Below are 22,272 nucleotides of genomic sequence, written 5' to 3'. Positions count from 1 at the left end.
GTTATTGTTATGGAAGCGCTTGGCATAATGATCTTAACCTTGGTTAATAGTGGCCTTATGGCTAGATTCTCGTTTGATGACCCCAATGGGGGTTCTATTAACATTTTTCACTTGTTGCTTGTAGATGATACACTAATATTTTGTGAGGCAAAACAAAATCAAATTCGAGCACTGAGAGCACTTCTACTTCTACTATGTTTTGAAGTGGCATCAGGTTTGAATGTGAATTTCAACAAATCAGAATTGGTGCCAGTGGATAATGTTCGCAACATCCAGCAATTAAAAGGTAGTAGGACCATCTTTAATCAAAAGCACTCTGTCTAATTTACCAACGAATTTTTTATGTATTCACAATTCCAGCAAGTGTGTGACCCGTATCAAGAAGCTTCATCGTGATTTCTCTTGGAGTGGTTTAGAGTATGACTTCAAATTTCATCTAGTCAAGTGGGATAAGGTATGCTCCTCAATCTCTTTTGGTGGGTTGGGAATCAAAAATATGAGGATCTTCAATCAAGCCTTACTTAGGAAATGGTTGTGACAATATAATACGGAAACAGAAACCTTATGGAAATCAGTGATGAACTTCATATACAAAGGTTGGGGGGGTGGAGTACTAGGGAGGTACGTGGGGTATATGGAGGCAAATTAGATGAGGGTGGGGGGGATTTTGCTCGTCACACTAGACTGGTGTTGGGAAATGGTTCTAGAATAAAATTATGGAACTACCTATGGTGCAGAGATAATGCCCTTAAGGACTCGTTACTTTAAATTTTCAAGATTGCATGTGAGAAAGAAGCTTCAATGGCAGATTATATGGAGACATATGGTGACCTAGTCCAATAGAATGTGAATTTCACTAGGGCGGCCCAAGATTGAGAAGTTGGCAGCTTTGAGGATTTCTTTAGTCTTCTACACTCCATGAAACCAAGAACTCAAGGCACTAACATGTTGTGGTGGGTACCTGCAGGTAAAGGTACATTCTTAGTTCGTTCTTTCGGTAAGTTTCTCACACAACCTCAGAACAATCAATTTCCATGAAGAAGGATTTGATGAAATAAGGCGTCTCCCAAAACGACATTTTTTGCTTGGACAGCATCACTGACTAAGATTTTGACAATAGATAACTTACAAAATCACAGGGTGATCATAGTGGATTGGTGTTGTATGTGCAAGAAAAGTGGTGAGACTGTGAATCATCTTCTATTGCACTATGAGGTTGCTAGATTGTTATGGGATGAAGTGTTCAACATGTTAGAGCTAGCTTGGATTATACAGTTGGACAAATTTAAGAAGTATTCCACAAATCACAGCCATGTCGAAAATGGTTCCTCTCCATATCCTATGGTGCCTATGGAAGGAGCGAAATGGCTGGACATTCGAAGACAGGGAGTGCTCATTAGAAGAACCTAGATTACTTTTTGTCAGCACTCTATTTCTATTGGCCACAACTCTCCACCTGTGATACCCTCTGTGAGCTCTTTCTCCTCTGTAGATGTTAGTGGCCTTGATTTTCTTGAATTTCTTGTTCCCATTTCTTCTTCCTAAATAGGTGTTACCTCTTGTATACCATCTTGTGTACTTAGGCTATGCCTATTCTTATTAATACCATTGTTTATTTAATAAAAATAATAATAAGTATAATTTAGTAATCTTCCCTAAAGGATTATAATTCTTATATAAGCAAAAATTTATTGCAAAGTGCAAAAGGTGCAACCCAAGTACACAAGAAGCATAATCTCATTAAAGTCTAAAGGAACAATCCACATGTAAAGTGTATCGATAAAAGTCCCCCAGTGTATACTTTTCTTATTAGGTGAATGTGTACTCACTATAGGATTAATAACACCCTATCCACCAATGTCGAGACCATTTCTTTCTCTAATTAGGTGTATATGACATGTATTCCCTATGTACTTTTCTATTTATTTATAAGAGTGTACTTCCTATGTACTTCGAAGATGCCCATACATCTTCTTTCTTTTATCGTTAAAAACTTATCTTACTTATCTTTTTTCATAAGTAAAACTTATCTTCTGTATTGAGAAAACCATATGTTACCTATTGTATTTATCTTACTTACCAAAAAAACCTTTAGAAGGTACTATGCAGCACTTGTGTTCGATGTCCAGTGTCTATTTTTTTCTTTTTTGATAATTTAATAATATTATTTAAAAAAATCCATAACAGCACTACCCAATTATGATTACTTACCAAATAAGTAGACAAATCCCAACTCCCTATGATTGCTTTCTTGCCCCCTGAGTAATTTAGGCAATAGGAGACTTCTTCTATGATGGAGCACCTAAAAACAAAGCATGTTTTTACTTGGAAGAGAAACTTTTTTTTTATGGGCAAAAGAGGTTTTATTGATCCACGTAAATAGGCAAAGCCTGAGTACGCAAGAAGTATACAAGAAAGAGCCTAGTTACAAAACTACGTGCTACGGAAAATAGCGTAAAAGTCATTAAAACTCGTTTTATTCAATACAATAGAAGAGGCCCACAACAACAATGTGTTAAAGAAAAAGTCCCTAAAACCATCCGGAGAGCGTTCCCTATTCTCAAAACAGCGGCCGTTTCTTTAGTTCTATATGCACCACATTAAACATAACAGTACCATCTTCCATACAGTAGCGATTTGCCGATTGCCCCTAATCCCTTGCCAACAGGACAACAAATCTATCACCCTCTTAGGCATAACCCATGTGATACCAAGTCTCGAGAAAATTTCATCCCACAATACCTTAACAACTTCACAATGAAGGAGAAGGTGATCCACTGATTCAATGTTGTGTTTGCACAGGAAGAACCAATCCGTTATGTATAGTCCATGCTTTTTTAGCTTGTCTATAGTCAGTATTTTACCATGAGAAGCCAACCACCCGAAGAAAGCGACCTTGAGAGGGCATTGCTCCTCCAAATGCTCTTCCAAGGAAATGCATTAAAGGAGGGAGTCGTCAACGCTCTGTAGTATGAATGAACTGAAAATTTCTTGTTCCCTGTGCGTGTCCAGACTAACCTGTCCTCCCTTCATGCCCTTTCTTCAGCGCGTATAACATGCTATAGAAAACAGTGATGTCTCCCACCTCCCAATCCTAAACAGCTCTAGTGAACCTCATAGACCAATGAATAAAATCAGCAGTACTGCACATATTCTCAGCCACCGAGGAGCCTTGATCAAATGCAGTCCTAAAAGAGAGGGGAAAGCGTTTTTCAAAGCGACATCTCCACACCAAATATCATGCCAAAATCTTATTCGCGTGCCCCTTCCCACCACACACTTGCAGTTACCGAGAAAATCATCCCAACCATTCCGGATAAGTTTCCAAACTCCATCGCCACAAGCCCCCCTTACTTCCTTAGAGCACCAACCTCCCCATGTCCTCCCATATTTGACATCTAAAATATTCCCCCAAAGAGCATCTCCCTCATGATGATAACACCATAATCATTTTCCAAAAAGTGCTGTATTGAACGTTCTCAATTCTCTCAAGCTCAACCCACCGTAGGACAAAGGGGTGCATACTTTATCCCATTTAACCAAATGGAATTTCTTTGCATCCTCTAACCCTCCCCATAGGAAATCACAGAAAATCTTCTCCAGTCTATTCGCCACCCTTGCAGGCGAAGGAAATAAGGAAATGAAGTACCTTGGGAGATTAGATAACAGACTCTTAATAAGTGTGATTCTCCCTCCTTTAGACAAGTAAATTCTCTTCCAACCCGCCAATGTGCCTTCTATTTTCTCAACAATCCATTCCCACATTACTTTAGATTTATGAGGTGCCCCTGAGGGGAGTCCAAGATACTTCATAGGCAAGGATGAAACCTTACATCATAAGATGGCAGCCACCTTACTTAAGTTATTGACCAAGCCAACGGGGACTACTTCTGACTTTGATAAATTCACCTTAAGGCCAGAGACAGCTTCAAAACAAAGTAGAAGTGCTCTTAGGAAGCAAATTTGACCCAGGTCAGGGTCACAAAAAATCAGCGTGCCATCAGCAAAAAGAAGATGGGAGACTGACAAACTTCCATGTGAAGAACCGCCCACCGACAAACCCAAGATAAAATCCCTATCCACCGCCCCTTCCGTCATTCTGCTCAACACATCCATGACTAGAATAAATAAGAGTGGGGATAGTGGATCCCCTTGTCTCAATCCCCAAGAGCTATTGAAAAAACCTTCAATAGTGCCATTGACCAAAACAGAGAATCTAACAATTGTAATACAATGCTTGATCCACTAACACCATTTTTCCCCAAAACCGTCCCTACCAAGGATATACAACAAGAAGTCCCAGTTCACATGATCAAATGCCTTTTTCATATCTAATTTGCACAAGATACCTGGAATGTTGGCTTTGACTCTGCTCTCTAGACATTCATTGGCAATGAGGACCGAGTCTAGTATTTGCCTTCCTTTCACAAAAACATTTTGAGACTTCAAGATGATCTTCCCCATGACTTCGCTCAACCACTTCGCTAAAACTTTAGAAATGATCTTATAAACCCCACTTATCAACTTTTTTTTTGATAAATAATCCCCACTTATCAACTTATGGGCCGGAAATCATTCACTTCCACCGATCTCGCCCTCTTGGGAAGAAGAGCCATGAATGAAACATTAAGGTTGTTCTCGAATTTCATAAAAGAGTGAAATTCATAAAAAAAAAAAAAAAAAAACCTTCATTAGGTCCTCCTTAACAATGTCCAAACAATAGTGTAAAAAAGCCATTGAAAAGCCATCAGGTTCTGGGGCTTTATCTTTGTTCATACCTATTAGCACTCCAAGCACCTCACATTCTTCAAAGGCCTCTCCAACCAAGCCGCACTTGTGTGATCAATGGAATCAAAAACTAGATCTTCCACCTTGGGCCTCCAAAAATACTACTCTGTCAAAAGTTTATCATAGAAATGGACAATATGATCCTTAATGGCATCTCTACCCAATATAATCCTACCCACCTCATGAAGGACGTCTATGGCGTTGTTCCTTCTATGAGAGTTTGCAACCCTATGAAAAAACTTTGTGCTCTTATCCCCTTCCTTCAACCAAAGAGCTCGTGATTTTTGCCTCCAAGAGATCTCCTCCATAAGGATGATTTTTTCCAACTCAGCGACCACAGTCATTCTTCTTGCCCTATCCTCAACCGATAATGCCATTTCCGCCTCTCTCTCATCAAGTTGTTGCAACTCCGTAAATAGTTTGTCCCACTGGTCATTGATGTTCGCAAAGACTTCCAAATTCCATTTTCTTAGATCTTTCTTCAAAGCTTTAAACTTCCCCACTAAAACAAAACTAGAAGTACCCGTGAGCTAATAAGAGGCCCACCATGAGCTGACTTTTTCAACGAACCCATTCACCTTCAACCACATGTTCTCGAACTTAAAATATCTCCATCCCTCCTGACCCCCACAATCTAGCAAAAGGGAAAAATGATCCAAACAAAGCCGAGGGGGCCGTTTTTGGCACAAAGTGGGGAAGCGGGTCTCCCAAGAAGGAGAAACAACGAACCGATCCAACCTCAACCAAGCCCAAGTGAAGTCTCCCCCTGCCAAAGGAAGATCCACCAAGTCTAACTCAGAGAATGGATGAGAAATCAGCCATAGCTGAACCCATGTTAGAAGCCCCCGACCGCTCGCTCAAAAATCGAGTGATATTAAAATCACCCCCGATACACCACAGAATATCCCCACCAACTACATAGGCCAGCTATCTCATCCAAAAGAAGTTTTCTACTACTATCATCATTTGGCCTGTAAACACTTGCAAACCCCCAAACAAAATCATAATCCACATTCGAGAAAGAACATGCTACCGAAAAGTCCCCGACGCATTCCTCCACAAAATTTACTGCTCTCTTGTCCCACATCACCATAATACCCCCTGAAGCACCCTTTGAAGCGAGGGTGGTCCATCCTGCATAAGAGCAACTCCACAAACTTCTAATGATGTGTCAATCAATAAACTTTAGTTTCGTCTCCTACAAGCAAATGACATATGCTTTCCAATCCCATAATAAATTCTTCACTTTAAGGCGCTTGTTCGGGTTATTCAAGCCACAAACATTCCATGAAAGAATCTTGGGCTTCATGGATCGCCAAGATTCACCCTATCCTTGTGTCGCCCCCTGTTCGTGCTACCCTCCCGTGCATCATAGTTTATGGAGCATGCAAGTCTCTTAAGCTCCCTATCCTTCTTTGCCGCAGATCTAGCAAGTAAAGGCTAGCCTGCTTTTATTGCGATGAGAATAACTTGCAGCTGGTCCTCAAAACCCTCACAGGACATCCTTATGCAATGACACATATCGTTAACCTTCTGAAAGACCCAATCTGATTGCGGATCAGCCCAAGAAGCTGTTGGTGGCAATAAACAAAGAGGGCTAGGCACATCCCCGGGTTCAAATAGATCAGTTAAGTGAGTGTCTGCCCCTAGCTCCTTGCACACTAACTGTAAATCTGACCCGTAAGATGTCCCTTCCTCTGATAACCCCCCCATCCAGAGAAGAGTCGTCAACCTCTTCCATTTCAGTGCACAGGACCCTGGAAAGTGGCTCAGAGAAACCCGACAGAAAGTGAGAAGCATCGGGAGCTTCCCCCACGGCTGTCCCAAGTGAAGATAGCACTCCCACATTGCTAGACCTGTCATCGACAGCAGGGAGTAGCTCCAAAATAGGAGCTGAATGGTCGCTGGTGACCATTGGCCCTTTCTATGTCGGCAGCGAGGAGTTGGTGGCTTGGGAACAGTTGGCAACATCCATCGCAGCCATTCCCGAGGCCTTCTCGGGATGAAACGGCTCAAGTGAGGCCTTTGGATAATCCCCACACAAATCCAAAGGAACCTCATCAACTGTCGAAGGGGTCTGTGACAGCGATGTGGTGGCCAGAGAAACCACTGGTAGGGAAACCTTCTTCGGGCCGGAGGTAAGAGGTTCAGCGTCGTTTTTGGCCTGCCCATCCACACGAATAGGGCTAACAGACCGTGGGCTCAAAGCCCATGACTAGGACTGAGGCTGAGGGCACCCAGGCCCAACCCTTTGCAAGTTGGAGCTCAATGGCTATGACTGAGACTATGGACCCAAGCTCGGCCCACTGCTTGTCCTTCCAAGAACCAATATCTACCCACCCATGGGCCCAATCTCCACATCCAACCCATTACTCCCACTAGTCTCTACCCTTAAAAACCCCTGTCTTCCCACAATAGGAATGCCATCTTCAGAAACATGCAAAGTTGTAGCTGAAGGAGCCGTAAACTCCCTGCCCAGTCCCATCACCGCACTCAATCCTAGATCAACCTTTTGCATCAAAAAGGAAACTTCTTCTAGTACACCAGAAAGTTGTGCTTTGACAGCCCAAAGCACACCCTCTACTTCCCCCACCTTTTTACCTCTGTCAAAAAACCCCCCCATGTCCGTTGGGCAAGGACCGAGCTTCCCAATTTCACTGGCCTTCAACGCCATGGCAAAGCTGCTCTCTATCGCTAAACCAACCAAGACCAAGGTGTATGAGGCCGAAGTCCTTGATTTCAACTCAAGGCCAGACTTCCCATCCCGACGCAAAGCCCCCCTAGGTGCACCATTGTGTGTTCAACAACCTTTTTGAGGTTATATGCAAACCCCTCCCAGCCACTACCCTTAACGCCTTCATGAATAATCAAAGAGCCTCTTCTCCTGCCATTGTTAAACTCCTCCAATTGAAGATAATAGCCCCTATAGTTTCTAAGAAGGTGCAATGTAATTACCCACTCTCTGCTTTTTGAAGAAACCTTCGCGCGACCTAGACTCAATGGCTTCCCCCACCATTTTTACCACCCATGCAACCGCCGCCCCATTGAGAAGTAGGAACAAAGCCATACGTCTATTTCTCTCAGTGATGCGAAATATGTTGACACCCACCTTCGAGAAAATGAAAATTTTCGATTCCACCGTAAAACGTCTAGATTCTTCCATAAAAAATGGGTAGGGAATTGAGAGAAAAGAGGGAAAGAAAGAAAGAAAGATGATGAAAAGGATGAGAAACAAAGAAGAAGAGGGAGTCAACTCCGGCACGGGGCACCGGAATGTAGGTTGCGTGCATGCATGCAGGCACTGGAATTTTGTACTAGAGAGAAAGTATTCCCTAGCTGTCAGCTACCAAGCATCTTTGAAAGAGAAACTAAAAGTGGAACAAATACCATATCCTCTTCTTATCCATGTAAATAATATTATCTACTCTTATCTCATACAGAAATAGACAGCAAGGGGTATGCAAAGATGTGAAGCTTAAAGAGCAAGATATATGGAAGACATATACAGACCTCCACGACCAGTTTGAGCCCATCTAGATAGCGTCCTGTCCTAACATCAACTGTCGACGGATAAGTTGAATCATCAGCACCATGAGATATTGTGAGAAGAAGCTGACAAACATGGCAAGGCTCCCCAAGATAGATAAAAAGTTCAATCACATCTGCATCCTGGGGGCAAACCTGAGAAATGCAATGCATATATTTCCATAAGAAAGTGACACTGATGAATAATCATTAATTGAAATCATATAGAAATATATGCGTCCAATATCATCCTTGAGTTGCAAAAAATTGTTCCTTTGTGACAAAAAGATGTGTAGGTTGCCTACCCAGACTAGGTCCTTTCTTTTGTAACTCAGAAGATTGGCTCCACTATCAGAACTCGAAGGCATGTTGGCAACTGGCTTAAGAAAGAAACCAGATGGTCGTGAGAGTACCTGCAACATATCACATAATACAATTTTAAATTTATAAAACAGCCAGATTATGATAAAAAAAAAAAAAAAAATGTTCTATAAAAGATTATCTGTCCTTGGGAAAAAAAATTGATCAGTAAATAAGAATTTTATTGATGAGAACTAGGCAAGCCCAGGTACATGGGATCTTTGGGAAAAAATCACAACCACCAAACATCTTCATGTGATAACTCCCAAAAAGGGACTTCAAGGAATTTAATATGCAACAAGGGACTTTAACAATTAGCAGAAAATATATCATAAGAACAACTTAGTGATATAAAAGTATTTTTTTAGCACACTTCCAAGTTTAGGCACTTCTCTTTTCTGGTCCACTTATCATTTTAAATTTTCCAGATGTGGATAGTTGTTACACCTATGCTATATCGGTCAAGTATTGCTGCCCACTTCAGTTTTGTTCGTAGAGAATAACTGAACTGCAACCCAGTATGGACAAACCCACCCATGAAAGTCTAACCAAAGCACCAAAACTGCAGGGAAACAAGAAAACTCCACATCTCTAGGACAGTCTAGGGGTTACTGCAAATCTCTCACAAGGGGCAGTTTGTGGTTACTCTCTCCTTGAGACAGGTTGGCAATTAAGGGCCCATTCTCTCTTCTACATGTGTTGGTCATGCACGGTGAAAACACCAGGCGTTCTTTGGAAAACAAAAAAATACTCATGCTCTCTAAAATTGTTCAAATTAGCACTACTTCTGTCAATTGACCAGCACATGACAACCCATGTAGAACACTATGGATTGCGAGAGAGAGAGAGAGAGAGAGGGGGGGGGGGGGGGAGAATACTATATATTTCAAGCAACTTAGATCTACGATCTATCTCCTGATAAGGCTGTTCAAAGTCAGACACTCTAACCTTGACAAAGTTAGCAATTAAGAATCCATACCATAAGCTTGTTATGTGTTGTGCATTATAGAGTTGAACACACGTACACACAGAGTAGAAAGGTCATCATCTGCACATAGCTCCATTCAAATCTGGCTAGTTAAGCATTATAATTCCCTTCCAATTTCCACCAACTTTTCATTATCAATGCATAAAAAATAATATCAATTTTCATGCCTAGCTGGTAAGCATAAATTGCGCCTTCAAAACCCAAAAAAATAGTATGTAATGATTGCAAGAACAAAATAATGCTATAATAAATTCAGAATGCATAAAATTTTTATTGAGGTCATAAGAGAGAGAAAAAAAACGTATAAAACGTTAATGGATGAGTAATTATATAACCCATCAAACTAGAAATAGAACATTTGATGACTGTTTATCATTAAAAAAAATTTTGATAAGTATTTATCATAAATTTCAACCCATTCAATAAAATCACGAGAGAAAGAGAGACGATAATTAAAGGAAGGTTGATGAAAAGCTGTAGAAATAAATAAAGAATAACGTAGCAACTATTCAAGCAAAACTATGGCAATTATGAAACAAACTAACCAAGCATATAGAGACCGCAGAAAGATATAAGCGAATAAAACAATATTAATGCTAATTCAGAAAAATCCTAGAACAACGTACATTTAGAGGTTGAACAGGAAGTGATGGAAGATGCTTGAAAAGCCTCATCCCAAGAAACATCTCCAACTGCTTTTGACGAGAACTATCTACAACTGCATTTTTATATCTTCTCTGCAAAGTAATTTTCATATTTTGGGCAGCAGAAAACTGTTTAAACTTCCCAGCTTCCTCATTAAATATGCTAAGGATTTGGCTATGCATAGCTTTAGAACCAGTATAGAGTGTTGCATGAATATCACCAGCAAGCAGAAAAATATCAGCCAACTGCGATACTGGTGAAAGAATTGTTGATCGCTTGAACTCCTCAAATGTCATATCAAATCTCTTCCAAGGTTTATCTGGGCAGGGATGCATCCATGTTGTGGTCTTAGTATTGTGATCGATATAATACGTTTTCCCTGTCACTGCATCAGAACGTTTCTCCCAACCTGGAGGCAGTGGAGCAGTATAACCACCATAATTATTCATTGACTGATAACCTAATGTCAGATCACTATCAAGCGATATTCCCAGCCGCCTACATTGCTCCACAAAAACTTGGAGGGAACCAAAATAACTAGCAGCGTTGGTTCTATCCAAAGAATCTGCACAGTTGAAACGTATCACTCCATTTTGATGTGATCTTATGCAGAAGGCACCTTCGTAGTCATCATTATATATGATTTCACCACTGCAGTCCTTGATCCGCTGCCGTGAAGGCAAATAATCCCCTTCAGAAATGCCAATAGATACAGTGGGTGCTTTTAGAAGTTTCCACAATCCTTCAATTGTTAGTTGTTCACCCATTAACTTTATATTGGCATGCCAATCATAGTTTATTAAATGAATTCGAGTATAAGGAAGTTTTCCAGTTGATCTGATATAATTCAAAGATTTCTCAAAATGCTGAACTAAAATAGACTCTGACTTTCCTTCTCCATTCCTAAGCAAGTTGATGCATACAATTGGAACCAGAGCTTTTCTATTCTGACTCCCCCCAACGCCAACATCTAAACTTCGAGCGTCATACCTTTTACTCAACCTCTGATAATACTGTGAGCTTCCTTTATAAGGATCGACCTCTGAAACATATATTTCTGCTTCTGCTGCAGTGATCTTTAATTCTGCTCCCCACCAGATTGGAATTGTGCCACGTCGCCAAATATATGTGTTAAAAGGAACACTCTGACCAGCCCTTTTGGGAACCCATACAAGTTGCTCACACTCAACCTCATTTCCTATCAAGTACATATTCTTCTTGAGTTCAAAGAAAATTATAGGGAACACAACAAACAGCTGAGACAAGAGCAGGCAATAAAATGTAATGGCAGACGCAGAACTGAAAATATTTGGGAATAAAATATACATATAAGCTCATAGTTACTTCTCCAAGTGGTACAGAATTGTAAAAATGCCTTGTATGATCACAAATAGTTGTACAAGTACCAAAGCTTTATTACATAAAGATAAAACACATCAGTCAACTACATAAGAAATTCACACAAACCTAATTTTGTAAAGACTTATGAACGTCTACAAGAAAGAGAATCTGTAAAAGCAAAAGAAAAAACAACAACCACAAAAAAAAAAAAAAAAAAAAAGAGGTGCTGAAAAATCAAAGATCAAGTGAAGCAGTTAAGCTTCAACAAGGACACCTGCTTTAATTTCATAAGCAGGTGCCTCTTACCTATCAAGACCGCACCTACTCTAGGTCCAAGCAATCCCTAAAGAACAAAAGGGAACAGTTTTCCATGCCATACATTCCCTATTGACTCCAAGTCTCCTATGCTAACCAATAGATAAATGCAACACATGTCCTGGCAGTGCCCAGTGCACCCAGACAAGTAAACAGGAAAAAAAGCAACAAAGAAAAAAAGAAGTGCAGGGAAACCACCAACCAATTGTTGCTTTGTTGTGAACTGGCTAGGGTTTTGCAATATGCGATCCTCCACCTTTTCAAGATTGACTATGTGGTGCCACAAATGGTGGTGAAATTATTGACCAGAGGATGGTTCTTTTTGTGGATAATGTGAATAACATCCATAATTTTGAAGACAATGAGAGAACACTTCTAGAGTTAAAACCTCCATGCTTAGATTTCTATATGATTGGACAACTACCCACAACAATACTTCTTTTTCTTCCTTTGTAGATTTTATGGCTTTTTTTATTAGAAAGATTTTACCAAAACAAGTAAATAGGCAAAGCCCAAGTACACAGGAAGTATACGAAAGTGAAAGCCTATTTACAAGTTGAGAACTAGAAAAATGGCTTATTGTTCTCTTTCTTTCCTTTAACTACAAGTGTTCCTTTGTATACTTCTTACGTAGTTGGGTTGCGCTCATAGCACACTTTAATAAAATTTGGTATCTTTACTTGTAAAAAAAGGCTGGGAAAACGATCGCATAACTAAAGGCAATTTTTTTCAAAACCCATTTACCACTAGATGGCTGCCTATAACAGCTTTCCTAATTCTAGTTTTCTAATTTATTTTTTATAAATAAGAATAAAGTTTTATTGAATCAAGTAACTAGGCGTAACCCATGTCTACTACATTGAACACCTAGTTACAATTTTTAAATACTGGAAAAAGATGCAAGAAAATCATGAACGCTACTCCCATTGAACACGTTAGCCGAAGCCCACAGAAATAAAGTGTGGAAAAAGAAACATCTCAATTCGTCCAAAGAGCGCTCTTGATCTTCAAAGCTTCTGCTGTTCCTTTCAAGCCAAATGCACCACATGAGGCATAAGGGAATAAATTCCATACAGAAGCAGTATGAGAAACACCCCGAACACCTCTCCAACAAACAAAAAGATCCACAACCCTCCTAGGCATCACCCATGCCAGTATAGACCTTCTAAAAATTGCATCCCATAATACCCTTGCCACCTTGCAATGAAGTAATGAATGATCCACCAATTCACCACATTTTTTACACATATAGAACCAATCCACAACAATAAGCCCACCCTTACTTGGGCTATTGCCTATCCCTATTTATCAATAAAAATTTTGTTTACCGATAAAAAAAAAGGTTGTCAATTGTCAGGATTTTCCCAAGAGAAGCCATCCAACCAAAGAAAGCAACCTTGGAAGGCAATTTACTTCTCCAAATGCACTTCCAAGGAAAAGAACTATGATAGGGTTAATTATAAAATTAGTCCATGGGTTTAAGCCTGTTTGCAAATCACATCCTCGGTTTGAATTTTTTATAATTTAGTACTTGGGTATGCAAATTTTTGCAATTAGATCCTTCCTTCCGTGCATCTCCCGTCAATTCATCTAACAACAAGGTTGCCACCTGGCAACCAATCAGAATGCGACATGTGGCATCCTTACTTAAGAAATAATAAAATCTTAAAAATCAAAATAAAAATCCTTGAAAAATTAAAAACAAATAAAATAATTATAAATTTTAAAAACATAAATAATTAATTTTTTTTCCAAAAAAAAAAAAAAATCTAGGGAGAGGATCCCTTCACAGGGCCCCTGCAGGATGGCCAATAAGCCACCCCACAATGACTACAAAAACCACAATAGGTGGCCAATTTGGCTGCCTATGGCTAGATCAACCACTGTGGAGTTGGCCACCACCAGACTACCACAGGGTGGCTTCCAAACCACCCCGTTGCGGCCCTGTCGAAGGGATGCTCCTTCCCGCGGGGAGGGCCTCCCCAAAAATTGTTTTCCCTTTTTTATAAATTTAATATTTTACATTTTTAAGTTTTTAGTTTTCTCATTTATTTTAATATATTTTTCTTTTGAGTTTTCTGATTTTATTATTTTTAATAAGAGTGCCACGCGTCACACTCTTATTGGTTGCCAAATTGAATAGATCAGAAATAGCACCAATCTTCCAATCCGGCACAACTCTAAGAAAACGCACCTTCCATAGTGGAGATCCATTAGAGATATTCAAGAGATCCGCAACCGAAGCATCCTAATTATGGGTGATCCATTAGAGAGTGGGGAATGAAACCTTAAGGGTTGTACCACCAGACCAAGAGTCATGCCAGAAACTAATTTTGGAGCCCTAGCCAATCATGAAACTAACATGACTGGCCAAATCTTCCCAACTACTCCTAATGTATTTCTACAGTCCTCCAACATGTGCGCCTTTCACTTCATTTGAGCACCAACCCCCCTAGCACTCCCATTGGACCATCTCAAACTTCCCAAGGTTCGTCGTAAGGCCAAAGACAGCCTCAAAGAAAAGCAAGAGAATCCTTAACAATTGAACGTGGCCATGTCCTACCTTGAAAAAAATAAGAGTGTCAACTGCAAAAAGAATATGAGAAACATTGATAAAACCATTGTTAGGGCACCTTATTTAAACCTCCCAAGAACCCACCACCAATAGCAGCCCCCAAAATCAGACTAAGAGCATCCATGACTATCACAAAAAGGAAGGGAGACACGGATCCCCTTGTCTCAATCCACGAGAAATATTAAAGAAACCAACGGGAGTGCCATTCACCAAAAGCTAGAAACGGATCATGGAAACACAATACTTGATCCAAATACACCACCTCTCCTCGAAACCACATCTCCCAAATAAATCTTCTTTTTTTAAAAAAAAAAAAAGGAAATTCTAATTTACATGGACGAAATCCTTCTCCATGTCCAACTTACATAAGATACCCGGCACACTCGACTTATTCCACTCTCCAAGCATTCATGAGCAATTAGCACTAAGTCCAAAATTTGTCTACCTTTGACAAAAGCATTATGAGGTTTAGAGATAATCTTCTCCAAAACCATGCTCAGGCAGTTGGCAAGAACTTTGGATATGATTTTGGACATCCTATTAACAAGGCTAATGGGGTGGAAACCCTTCACATCCGAAGATCCTTCCTTCTTTGGCATAAGTGCAATAAAGGTCACTAGAATATCCAGATTTGAAAACTAGCCAACGTGGTATGATTTTCTTGCTCATTTTACTTTTTTTTAGTTAAGTGAATTTCTTATATACTTCATAGGTACATAGGTATCACCCTTTTTCCTTTCAATTTCATCTACTTATAAAATGAAAATTGAAAAAAAAAATTGCCAATATTGTTAATTAGTCAATTAATTCCAAACTAGAGACAATGTGGTAACTGGATTGTTGAGATGTAAATTATCACTTTGTGGGTTTAAATGAAGTGAACAAATGAGTATTAGAAACCAAAAGATAACTCTCAGAAGTTTTTTCGATTCTAATTGGTAAAAGCTTTTGTAGGGAGCTTTTACCAATTGACCAAAATAACTTAGCAAATTCCATTACAATGCAATTTGATTTCAAAAGTTGTTAATGTGTTGCAGACCTGTGCTAAAACACGAATTTAATCCCCTAGCCAAATATCGAGTGCCAGGATGCAATCTGCTACGACGAGCAGTGAGAGCAACAATCCCTTCTAGCTGACCTGAGCTTCCAAAATTTCGACATTCTGCAAACCCCTACACATTATTATAACAATCTTAAACATTAAAGATAGCTAAACAAATACTCCCAAATGTTGGGCAGGTGAATCGTTATGAAAGTGAATTGGAAGAGGAACAAAGATAACATAAAATTTAAAAAAAGAATGGAATATGAAAGCACACATGAATAGTGATAAGATTCGAGCATGAGAAGTCATGGCTTAACTAAAAATGGACTGTGAAAGCACACATGGATAGTGACAACAGCCAAAACAAGAGAAGTCACAACTTAACTATATCCAAGTGATAATGATTTTATAGATAACAAAAACATTGTCAAAATAAATTCCAGAGAAACCTATCAAAAATAGATTCCAGAGAAATAAGTTTTTTAAACATCACATAAAAACACTTTCCTACTTCTACTTAGGTATTCCTCTTGTATACTCTTGTGTATCTAGGCTATACCTTTTGCATTTTTCAATAAAAATTTCAATTAGTTGTTAAAAAAAGTCAAAATTTCAGAAATAATCAATTCTAATAGGTAGACAAATTAAGTAATTTCTGATGGCAATTTGGGACATATCAGTAATAATTGATTGTAATAGGCAGACTGATAAGCAATTTATGGTGGCAATTTGAACTTGCTCTTTCTAACAAGCACTGCTGACTGAATTAAATTCCTTCATGGGGGACACACAAAGACACACACCCCCACAAACATATATGTATATACACGTCTAATGGCTTCTTCCCAAGCGTTGAGCAATAAATGCTTAAACATAGGAACGATTAAAAAATAATGCAGCAGTAACAAATTCCTGGATACAAAAGCATCAGGAAGCAGAACAACATTGTTTTCCCCACTTTATTACCAGTTACAGAGAACGTCACTAGAATATCCAAATTTGAAAATTAGCCAGCATGGTATGATTAGACGACTTCAACCTGACCTATGAAATAGCAGGTTTGAAAAAGAGGACATCAAAAAATGTGGCTTAACCTGACCTCATTCAAATACTTTTGAACCCCCTAGTAGGACAATATGCTAATCACAGTCCAGATTAAGATCGACTTTGCATGTAGAAAGACATATTATTACATGCATGCTTTACACCTAGACCAATTAATTGAGAAATGTCTAACCCTCAATTGTATGTTACCAAAACGCTTTTTATCCATCAGTTGAATGAATTTTTCATAACTGAGATGGAGTTCAGCTCCTGATATGGAGGGAAACTCATTGCTTGTCACTTAAAATTCTTTGTATAAATATGTATATGCAACCACAAAATACAAAGCATACTAAAATTGGCCTATGATAACTGTAGCAAGAACATATAGAGGAGCTCACTTAAAAGCTAGACATTTTGAAAGAACAACAATCAGACGAGCATCAATTTGAAGACACCGAGCATGAAGTAAAACCTGCAGCAGAGTGACACAATGTTGTGGCAGCCCAATGGTTTTGAAAGGCATTGAAAACCATCCATTCCAAACAAATTCATCGTCAGGCTTTTGCAAGGGAAGACGACTCGGGAAAGGCCGAGTGATATCTCTTGTCTCACAAAAGTAGTGCTTTCCATCAATATCAAGTTCAGTTAATTCTTGAACATTCTTCACTTCTCCTTTACCTTGGGGTTGAGGATTTTGAAGTGATATTTTGATCCATTGACTCTCAATCACCGTATATACACACCCTCCACCGGGCAGGTTTGGAATGCTTGCAATTAACTTCGTTGCAACAAGTAGCAAACCAAAGTTTCCCAGGGCGGCATAACCCAAAATCGCCCTGGCATATGTTAAATTCTTATACAGCCATTGTGATCCATTCGTAATGTAATCTAAAGCCCTTTTTTCAGATTCAAAAATATCAACACCCAATTTTGCATTGTAGCGCAAGGCGCCAGTTGTTGGATCGACATATATCACCTGAGTATCAGTCCTGGAAGACAAGCTAGCAATGATATATACTTCACCAGTATCCAATGTAAGAACAATCACAGATGTATCCCTCCCATTCCGGACTGCAACACAGCACCAGGAAAAATGAAAGGCATGCATAATATTAGAATGATGCCATGATTGAAGCAAGATTTTTCAAAGTAACAGATATAGTAGTATTCATGGGACAAGAAAACTAAAAGAGTAAGAGCTTTTGCTTTGTGAATAAATAGTAAGAAGAAAGCTAGTTAAAAATAAAAAATAAACCAATAAAATAAAAAATAAACCAATCTGACATATGTCAATTTGACCATAACAAAAAATGAACCATGACAGCCATATTAACAAAAAAAATGACCTTTTTCCTGCCATATTAAAAAAAAAAGAAAAAAAAAGGTAAGCAACTTTTGGGATGCAAAAATGAAATAAGAACATAAATGCCTGAGTGTCTACTATATTGCCAACTTCTTTTGCTGACAAAGCAGCATGCACAGAAGAGACTTCTAGTCTTCTAAAGGGCACCATATAAACCTTGTGTGGATCTAGTGTTTATCATACTATGCATTTGTTTTTTTCACTTTATTTTTGGTGGGAGAAGTACCAACAATCTTCTTTTTTTTTCATATTAACAAAAATTACTTTTGCCTCTACAAATGTGTGTGCATACATAATATATAGGTGATAGGGGATTCTGCAAATGTAATATTTGCTTGCACTTTACCACTGAATCCAATTCAGTTTTTCATTGCCTACGACCTTCTCTCTCTATCTCGAGTTCCTAAAGGACTAAACAGACTGCTAAGTAAATGAGTATACAGCTAGCTAACTCACATAATTTGGAATCTCTCTTTTGCACACGAGGTTGTCCTTTTTTTAACATTAGGTTGTCCTCATTGTTGCTGCCTTGTTTCACACCCAAGACAGGTTTTGCAGAGAAAGTCACAGCATCAACAAAAGGTAAGATGCTTTCCTTCAATTTTTGGTTAACTTTCTTCTATCTTCTTCTTTTTTTTTTTTTTTCCCTTTACTGACGATTTTTTCAACTTGAGCACAAACACCTTTTACACCTAGTTCCACTTCAAGCTAAACTTTCTTCTAGACAACATATGCCCTTGATGTATGCCCTCATGAAATCCCAGTTCTATAGTAGAGGTTCTGTTGGTGGTAGGCAGGGTACAAAATCTAAGATAAAAAACATCTTTGCTGAAACTGGTGTTTGTTGGATAAATCACTTGAGCCAAAACTACACAGCAAATCTCACTGCATATTATGCATTAAACCTCCAATAAATCCAAATAAACCATCATACATGCCAGTAAGCTAGTGGCTCCTCAACCAAGTGCCCACTCTATTTGGCCGCAGTTTGTTCATATTTATTTTGATAATAAAGATTGATATAATTACTAGCACGTTATTGTCATTTAAGAGTCTTAGTCCTTCATCCATTGAAAATTAGGTAATCCTCATTGCAATCAAAGTAAAAGGTCGCAAATATAAATTTTCTTCTGCCAATTTTTTGCATGAGATGGCTTCTATACATGACATCCTCGTAGAGCCGCATAAATAAAATTCATCCCTAGCACCATGAGCTCCTATGACGTTTAACTTTGTTACACCTAGATCTATATTGACACGAATTTTAAAAGATGCATTTGATTTCAACGTGTCGGATCTCAACAAACCTTTTTTTCTGAAATACCGGCACGGGAACACATGCACCAATGTCAAGTCTAGCGATCATAAAAAACACCTCAGTCTTGTTTAAGTAACAATCAACGAAGATTAGGACAAATGCATTACAGTTGTAGCTACCTCGTCATGAAAATGCCGGAGCTTATGGATGCTACGAATGTTAGCAAATAGCACGAACAAGAAGATCTACGGATCCAAGCTATCATGTTAAGGCACGTAAGCAAATATCAAATAAACAAAACGATTTGCCTTCACGGGCTTCGTTTGTGTGTGTGTGTCGTGTGCACGCACACAAATATAATCTTAGATGATTAAGAATTCGAGTTTTCAGACTTAGAAACAGATCAGACACGCTGAGGCGGAAATAATTAGCGCATCAAACTGAGGTTGAGAGTTAAACACCAAAAATAATTAGGAGATTCACAGAGAAAAAAATGAGGTGCATAGACAGAGAAGCTGACCAGGTGATTCCATGAGCTCGGAATCGAACTCAGACTAGTAGCAGTCTTGGATAGCACCGTCGAGTTTACGATCCCTGGACACGGAGAGAGGGAAACCGATTCATAAGGGAATTCGATCGTCGAACGCTCGTATTATAGAAAAATGAATTCGCAGAGCCAGAGCGAGATAGAGAGAGCGCTGGACACTCCGGTGAATTGCGACAACGGAGAGATGCGAGTATTGGGTACGGTAGACACGAACGGATGTAAAATAGCGGGGGCGAGAGAGAGAGAGAGAGAAATTTACCAAAATCTAATTCAAAGGAAAGAATACAAAGCCATCGAACTCGTTTATTTTCACAGCAATCACATTTAATTATTATAAGTTTTTAAAAAAATTTACATACAATAAAATAAATAATTTAAAATTTTCAAATCTTATAATAAAAATAATATTAAAAATATATTTTTTAATAATATTTTATTTAATTTTTAACTTTTATCTTTCATTTCATCTCATTCTATCTACAAAATAAGTTAATAGTCTCAATTATTTATTTTTTTTACTACCATTTATTATTGTTTAAAATTATTTCAGCATCTCAAAATAATCTGAGGTGGAGTTTGAATAGTAAGATAAGATGAGATGATTTTAGATGAAAATTAAAAGTTGAATAAAATATTATTATAATATTATTTTTCAATACAATTATTATTTTGTGATTTAAAAAAATTAAATTATTTATTATGGGTTTGGGTGTTGAGAAATGTTGAGGAGAGTTATGAATAGTAGTAAAAAGTATGTGAAAAGTAATAATAAAGTAATGAATAGTAATAAAAGTAGGTAAAAAATAAGGAATAGTAATAAGAGTATGTGAAAAGTAATAATAAAGTAATGAATAGTAGTAAGAAGTGTTGAGGACACCTCAACACCCAAACATCTGCCGCATAAAAAAGCATCTATTTGCGACTAAAATATTTCTCAATTTTTATAAATTGATTTTTGTATAATCTCTTTATGGCTAAAGTATTTCTCAATTTTTAAAAATGTAATGATGAATACTCATGAGTAGAGCTGTCATAATAACATATGTTTATTTTTTGTTTTTTAAGTTTACATATGGTTAACGAGGCTATGATTTAATGTTATGTCATAAGTTTAGCATAAATTCTTAAAAATTAACTATTTGTGGGAAAAATTAAAGCATGTAATGTGACCTGGACTAACTTTATTGACAAATAAAAATTCTATGTGTTTATGAATTCATCAATTCATTGAAAGTCAACTCTTTGCTCCGAGGGCGAGAGATAAACCAACCACTACTATCAAATTATCAATGGGATGGAAATAAGAGAGTTTATTAGATGTATTATGGATATAAAAAATAACTTCTCATTACTCTGACGAGATATTAATTATATGACATTATTGAGAAAAACAAATATATCTATGTGCGCTAATATTGAGAAAAATAAATATATCTATGTGCGTTAATAAATATTGTGCTAAAAAGACTTTGATATTTGAACAAAAATCATAAATCGAGATAAAGTAATAGGGTCGAGAAAATTACTTGGTAGGCGTAGGACTAAGTTCTAAGACCTGTGGTGGTCCAGATATGGTGGCGACAACGGGCGAACTTGGGAAAAGTGGTGCCTTGCTTGATGCATTTCATGGCAATGTCTCCCGTCGATTTGGGGTGATGGATTTTATAGACCATTTCGATCTATAAACAACAACGAGCTCGAGGTCCCAAATTCTACAATCACTTCGTGTGACGCTATTGTGTTGGTAGAGGTCTTATCACTTCCTCTCAAGGTTGAACAGAACATGTTTTGTTTGAGATTATGCAAAGCGTGGAATATAGTTCGGCTTTGCAACTCTACTTCTCTTGTAGAGATTCACACAGCATCTGGGTTAGGGCTGGTTTTATGGGTTCTTGCAGGATGGAGCAATTTTTGTAAAAGGGGAACTCGTCGAAGGGCTCTTGAGTGGAAAACGGTCGTTGTGAAAATGGCTCAAATTTGGTCATCGAGAGTGGGTGTGCATATAGCTTGGATGAGATCAATGGGTGTGTTCATCATGAGTGATTTGTGGAGGAAGAGAGAAAGGAAAGCTAACGTTGGGGGACATGGTTTTACTGTTGGTAGCAATATAGAGGCATATCAAGCTATAGTACGTAAACAACATTAAGTTTGAAATTCATAGTTGAGTTTTGGTCTTATTGACCATTTGATAGTTTGGTATTTATCTCGCAATGAAATTAGAATTAAAATTTCATATTTTATAAAATTAATTTTTTAATATTAAATCCTACTATTTTTTAAAATGATTACGTGGCATTTACGCATTTTACAATTATATATATAATTATTCAAAAAAGAAGAAGAAAGCAAATACGAAATAGAACCATAAATTATCTCATCTTAAATTTTTTATAATTTTACTCTCAAACACAAATACCTTTTTAATTATAGTATTTAACTTTTTATCCAACTATTATTCAATCATTACAACTTTTC

At 38.1% G+C, this 22,272-nt stretch overlaps 1 protein-coding gene across 2 annotated transcripts in view; it reads right to left on the bottom strand.

Annotated features, from left to right (window-relative positions):
* Positions 1-20,068, bottom strand: part of LOC122275728 (probable phosphoinositide phosphatase SAC9) — a 35,989-nt gene extending 15,921 nt beyond the window's left edge. Inside the window, exons 1-6 of one of the 2 annotated variants that reach the window (XM_043084931.1) lie at positions 19,771-20,068; positions 17,102-17,700; positions 15,577-15,709; positions 10,288-11,504; positions 8,619-8,726; positions 8,299-8,469 (exon numbers count right to left, since the gene is read on the bottom strand). In XM_043084931.1, coding sequence (XP_042940865.1) covers positions 8,299-8,469; positions 8,619-8,726; positions 10,288-11,504; positions 15,577-15,709; positions 17,102-17,700; positions 19,771-19,783 — 2,241 coding nt within the window. In that variant the 5' untranslated portion in view covers positions 19,784-20,068. Of the gene's footprint in view, positions 1-8,298; positions 8,470-8,618; positions 8,727-10,287; positions 11,505-15,576; positions 15,710-17,101; positions 17,701-19,770 lie in introns of those variants that run through there. The other variant, XM_043084938.1, reaches the window with a different exon arrangement.
* Positions 20,069-22,272: the final 2,204 nt, after the last annotated feature.

Source organism: Carya illinoinensis, chromosome 1 (assembly GCF_018687715.1).
Source record: "Carya illinoinensis cultivar Pawnee chromosome 1, C.illinoinensisPawnee_v1, whole genome shotgun sequence".
Taxonomy (NCBI): domain Eukaryota; kingdom Viridiplantae; phylum Streptophyta; class Magnoliopsida; order Fagales; family Juglandaceae; genus Carya; species Carya illinoinensis.
Note: the sequence above shows the minus strand (reverse complement) of the source record. Positions and strands in the feature narration are given on the sequence as shown.